General features: G+C 38.9%; 1 protein-coding gene across 1 annotated transcript in view; it reads right to left on the bottom strand.

Moving 5' to 3' along the window:
• The window catches only part of mtbp (MDM2 binding protein), a 28,228-nt gene that overhangs the window by 5,645 nt on the left and 16,363 nt on the right, over positions 1 to 6,220 (bottom strand). Inside the window, exons 14-20 of the mRNA XM_032518895.1 lie at positions 5,112 to 5,276; positions 4,328 to 4,421; positions 4,080 to 4,238; positions 3,431 to 3,526; positions 3,006 to 3,269; positions 2,733 to 2,851; positions 1,726 to 1,838 (exon numbers count right to left, since the gene is read on the bottom strand). Coding sequence (XP_032374786.1) covers positions 1,726 to 1,838; positions 2,733 to 2,851; positions 3,006 to 3,269; positions 3,431 to 3,526; positions 4,080 to 4,238; positions 4,328 to 4,421; positions 5,112 to 5,276 — 1,010 coding nt within the window. The remainder of the gene's footprint in view (positions 1 to 1,725; positions 1,839 to 2,732; positions 2,852 to 3,005; positions 3,270 to 3,430; positions 3,527 to 4,079; positions 4,239 to 4,327; positions 4,422 to 5,111; positions 5,277 to 6,220) is intronic.

The raw sequence follows: 6,220 nt of genomic DNA on the forward strand, positions 1-6,220 counted from the left end.
TTCTGCATGGCTCAGTGGAGATGGATGTATTTACAATAGCCTCCGCATTTATAAAGTGCATTCAAGAGACAGAACAGATGCACAAATGTTTAACATAACATTTTACAATCTTTCACAGAACTTGGTGGCTATAGAGTAATTATCAAATGTTTCAATATGCAGCCAATCAAATACCTTTTGACTGCAACAGTGACAAAAGACAGCTACGGAAGCCTTAAATTCAAACCAGAGATTCATCTGCCTCCTCCTGATCATTCCCTGCCTGTCTGAATCTGCAGCCTCCTCTTCATCCCTCACACTCAATTCTTCCTTTCCTTTTTCCCTTTCACTTATTTCTGCTCCTTCTGTGGCCTTCTCCTTCTCTGACCTGCTCTGGTCTCTTCAGTTTACTGCCTTCTTCATTTCCCTCCTTCTCTTCCTCCTGTGCACTACTCAAAATTTGTATACAAATGATCTGTCTCAGCACACACTGTGTAGTGTGTTGTAATGCAACGCCACCGAAAAAACCGAACCTCTTAACGTTATGAATTCAAACATGCCAGTTTGTAATATTTTGTATTACGCTGTTCTTATCTTTACTAAAATCAAAGGACAGAATGCTTTTACAAATCACGAGGGAGTGATTTGATTGTTGGCTAAACAGTATACTAGTATATTGGACGTTGGCTAAGAGACACATTCAAAAAATCTAATATGTAGTTTGATCTTCCAATATTAAACCAACTTTACCACGGTCTGTGACAGCTCATCCTCGCTCACTCCGCAGAAAACTACAGACACTGTTTTTGACGTGATTTATCATAATACTTTGATTAAACGGGTTGCAAAAGTCTGTATATAATTAGGAAAGTGAGGACTGCGTTTATAATGTGATCTAACATAATATTTGCCAGAGCCCAGGGCCCTTTAGATGCTAGCAGTTAGGGCAAACAAAAAGGCGCTAACGTGTACTTCAGTTGCCTTACTTTAAAAGTCTTTTAAAATGTTTTACCCTTCATGTAACTCAAAAGCCCACAGCCGCCCATTATAAAAAGCTGCACGTCTTTTTTGCAGACTTTACAAAAGGCAACCCGGGTTTGTCCTCATTTAATCCATAACTTATATTTGTCATCTTCCAGCCAACGTTTATTTAAATGACAGCCTCCCAGCATTGGCGCAATAGAGATTTCATGGTGCAGACCCGGCAGAATCACACACAACTGGCAGATCGCAGTCACACCAAGCGAGCAGGTTTCATTTTAGGTTTTCCAACATTTTATTTATCCAGTTAATAAACTAACTATTCAGTCAGATAGGTATTCATTGTGAAAGGAATACAGTTACAATTTTAAGCATTTTCAATAATTGTATCCAAAATTCAAGCGTTTATTAAACCTTGAAAACACAACATCAATGTTCAAGCATTTTCAGGGATTTCAAGCCCCCGTACCAACCCTGAGTATTATGCCCCATGATCAATGTCTGTTGCTAATGTCTTTTCCTAGCAATACGCTTTAACCCCTTACATGAAGGGAACACTTTTACATTAATGTACAGTATAAACTAAATATCTTGCAACAATTTACTTCTGAGGACTTGTTTCCAAGGTAACAGTTATATATATTTAGATGATTTCAATAGCGTGAATAGGTTTACAAAAAAGTATATAATAATAATAATTTCAAAACAAAACTTTTTTTTTTAAAGCATCTCACCCCTTTCAAAATAAGACACACAAACACTCACCCTATTGTGTTTCTGGGAGCGTGACTCTTTGGAAAGTTTGTCCTCTGTGTGTTCATGATGCGTCTTCAGCTGCTGAGGGTTAGGTTTGTCAGCAGAGGCAAGAGTTGCCAAACCTGAGTAATAATGTCAGAAAAATGAACAATAAGGCACTACCATCATGACAGTACAATTCCTTGGCATATGTCTAAGTAGAACAAGATTGAATAAAAAATATATATTAATAAATAACAAATAAACATTATCACAATAATATTAATGAGTGTGTTATATCAAATGTGGTCTTAGGATCTTCTGTAAAGAGTCACTACAGTCAAAATGTATCTATTTGTAAAGTATAAGAAAGTATTTTAAGAGGTTCTCACATGATACATGTGAGGGGCTTGAAGCAAAGTTAGAATTTATTAAAAGAAATTGATGAAATCCTTTCTTAAGAAAATAGGATCTATGTTTGACAAGTACCGTATGTTGTTCCACTATGACATGAAATAAGAGATTATTTGCAAATCACAAACAAATTCTATCCAGGAATTGTAGGTGATTGAATAGCTTAATTGGTAACTTTTTCATGTTATAATCACATTTCAGCAGATATTAAGCCTCTAAAATGATTCATTAAGTAAAAATAAAGTATAATATATTATATTATTATCAAATTTGTTGTAAAAAGAGTTGAGTGGATTGTTGGGTTTAATGTTTGGAAATGTTACTTCATATCGACATACTGGTTTGAGACATGAGTTTGTCCCACAACAGTTAAGCTGATAATTTTATTTAACATTATAAGTAGTGGTGTGCAGCCTTTCTCATGCATATTTGCCAGTTTTGAAGTACCTTCTTAACTACAATATATTGAGAGTGGCATTTCTAGATAGTTGGATCATTAATACCATGCACTGATAACTGTATAATAGTTGGTGTAAAATGGAGTACCAACTGTTATTCTAACACCTTCCGTAAAGCAGGATCACTCGTCCCTTTCCATTTAACATTGAGTGTTTTTGTTTTACCTGAAGATGTGGACTTGGATCTGCTTGGCTGTTGCCGTAGAGACCTAATGGCAGAGTGTGTCCCACTGCTGCCACTGCTCTGAGAACAGAGGGAGTCACTGCTCTCCGACTTCACCAGCCTGGATCATTCAGACAAACACACAGACACAAACATGGTAATATTATTAACATTAAAGCAACAACATTCAACGTACCGCAACTGCAGCCCCAAGACCCACCCAGCCACCCACCCATCAGTGTACGGTAGCAACATACTGTACATTATCACCATACCTCTTGCGGGGATAACCTCCAACAATGTCCGTGTCCCATGATCTGCGTTTGAGACGCGCTACATCAGCGTTCTGCAGAGTCTCGCCGTCAGGCACACTTCCTGGTTCTGACATCACAGCAGGGGAGGGGGCGGGGCTGAGGGCAAAATGGAGGGCACAGGGCTCCTTGGAGCAGGTGGTTTGGGTCTCATACCGAATCAGACGGGACTGGAGCTTTACAAAGGCCTGGTCCCGGTCCAGGGACCGCTGGTTGTCTAGGCAGAACCTAGATGAACAAATACGTTTTTTAAATAATAAACAAAGAAGTTATGGAGACTGATTAGTTACGGTCCGAGATTCTGTAGATCATACATACATGATAATAGCTGCCTGTACTGTAAAACCTAATTTATTGTAACGGTTGCTGTATACTTTATAGAAACTTACTCTATGCCATGGTAATGCGACACTGAGGCTTTGTTGAAGGACATCTGGCTGATTCTCCTGGGAGAAAGGTCTGGTGACAACTGAAACATATTATTACTGAAGAGAAAGAGAATGTGGATGAAAGAGAGTTGGGGTGGTGGACAAAGAGAGTGAAAGAGAGAAACAGTTTGTCAAAGAAAGTTGTGTTTTTCTCTTCATTAAACCTCAAATGCAAAAAACACTAATTAAAACACACAGTTTGTCCTGACGGAATTATTAGCCCTAACTGATGACTGCTCTGCTCCAGAATAATGTTTTATTCAACCCAACTCAATAATGTTTCTACAAAAAGGTTGTAAGATCAACGTCGCAGGCTAATGATCATAATCAAATCCTCATTATGGCCTCATTAACTGTCATTCAGAACCATCCTAAAACAACACAGATACTGTTTACCTGATTACAGTATGTGTATATTAATTTGTAAATCTGTAATTATGCTGTTCTGAGACATTTGTCTCGTTGCATAACCATGTTTGTCTGCAACTCTGGCAGACTAATGTGGCTACCTCTGCCTACATGTGTCTCTCTTTATGTCTGCCTGTGTCAAGGTCTAGTTACAGCTTCAGTCAGGTCATTTCGTGGAGCCAGAAAAGATGACTGAACCTACCCTCTACTGATAGCCAGTGGTTGCAGCTCCCCAGTAGGCAGGCCATCACATGTAAAATGTTTTAGAAGTTCTCTGGCATCCAGCAATGCAGGGGAGCTCTTTTGAATGTCTTTAGGACCCAGCAGACTGTCACTGGAGCCTGGACCTAACAGACCGAATCTAACACACACAGAATGCATTGTAGATCAAATACAGTATATCAGGAGCACAGAGTTGTCATACTGTATGTCTATTTGAATCTCTTTTACCTCCTCTTCTGTCGTCTCCTCTGTAGGTTCTCTATGTTGTGGAGGACGCTCCTCTCAGGCCAGTCAGACTGCAGGTGGGAAATGGTCTGAAAACCTCCAACAAAGAAGCAACAAGGCTTAGCTGGTCAGAGTCCTTCCCACTGATTCATTTGGAAAATTCCCTCCAAGCTAGAACCATCATCTTTCAATTTGGGGCTCACATAAATTTGTATTTGTCTGCAAGTGAATGAATGAAAATTGAAAAATGGACTAATTGTCTCCCTCTTCTTCAAAACCTTTATTCTAGGTTGAAAAAATATCTGATTTGCCCCTAAGAATGTATGTCTCTACGTGTTTACATCTATCATCACTTCTGTTTTTGAAGCCCACTGGCTCATCTCTTCAAATTCATGTCTATCTTTTGTGTAAGGTCCTGGAGAGCTAAATATATCTAAAATGGTACAGAACAAAATACAGGGAGGATACCCACAAAGGCCATTATGTAGAAAATTAGACAAGTGCTACTTTTGCTGGTGAAGGCTTTTCCAATCTAATTACACTTGCTGAAGGAATGCCTCAATCTATGTTACTAGATACTAGATTACTAGCAGAAACTTCGAAATAATTGGCAAGTATTGTCAGAGATGAAAATGTGATCTTTGAGTTGAAGGAGAGGGGGTATTTCCATCTTATAAACGTACAGTAGGTGTTTCATTGTGTCTACACAAGAAAGATTGACCAGCCTACTAAAATAAAATAAAAAAATACTATAAAAATATTTTTTTTTTTTTACTTTGGGCCATACCTGAGTTCTTGGCGGCTGTGCTCTCCTGCTTGTCTGTCAGACAGGTGGCAGCAGAGGGCAGAGTGGAGTCAGTCATCTTCAGATACTGCTCCCTGGCTAGGCTCAGAATCACCTTCAAGTCATTGACGGGTATTGAGGGTGAGGCTGATAATTCTTCTTTCCGTCCTGGACAAACAAACAGAGGTTGGTTTACATTTTTGGCAACATTTCAGGTTAAGGATTTTTTGTCTTTGATTGGTAAAGTTGGTAAAAAGGTGGAACGTATATTATCAGTATCAGATTATCAGATGGAATTTTAGTATGAAAGTTTTCAATTAAAAGCAATTATGTAACATTAGTAATCGATATACCCTTAAAACCTAAATGTCTTCTTTTCAATCTATAGGGAAGGAATGACAAGAAAGTGTTTCACGCTCGACTAACTTTTGGATTTTTACTACTACTCTATTACCCTAGAAAGGTTCAACAGAAGATTTCCTGTCTGGCGTAGTCCCAGTGTGCCTCAGGCTTAGAAGTGGTTGTATTTTTACATTAAAATCTTATGCAGGCTTATCACAAATGTTGGAGAGTTAGGTAACTGGTGAAATTAATGCTGAAAAAAATTGTAAATTAAGTCTTTATCACCATATGCATCCGCTGGCATACTGCACGCACACATGCAGAGATAGACTGATTACAGCCTACAGTATAAGAAAACAGACAAACCCATTGAAGTAAGCATGCATGCACGCTCGCTCACACAAGAAAAAAAACAAGAATTTCATTAAGGCCTGTGTTCTGTCAGGACTTTTCATTCTGCTCAGGGCATTCTTATTGCTTTTCCTAAAGTCTGAAGAATTCCACTTAATTTCCTTTTGATCTGGCTCCACTCCACTAGTGTTACACTATCTTTTCCTGCCAAGGGGACATTATGTGTCTGTAAAATAATGATGCTACAGTCTTTCTATGCACCAGCCTGCTCCAAGGGCTGGTGAAAGCTGAGAGCTCAAACTGACGACAGTTTAGGAAACTGAGTGGCTCCAACAGTACACGTACACACACACGTACACACGTACACACACACGTACACACGTACACACACGTACACACACGTACACACACACACACAC

This window comes from Etheostoma spectabile, chromosome 6, assembly GCF_008692095.1.
Source record: "Etheostoma spectabile isolate EspeVRDwgs_2016 chromosome 6, UIUC_Espe_1.0, whole genome shotgun sequence".
NCBI classification, from domain to species: Eukaryota; Metazoa; Chordata; class Actinopteri; order Perciformes; family Percidae; genus Etheostoma; species Etheostoma spectabile.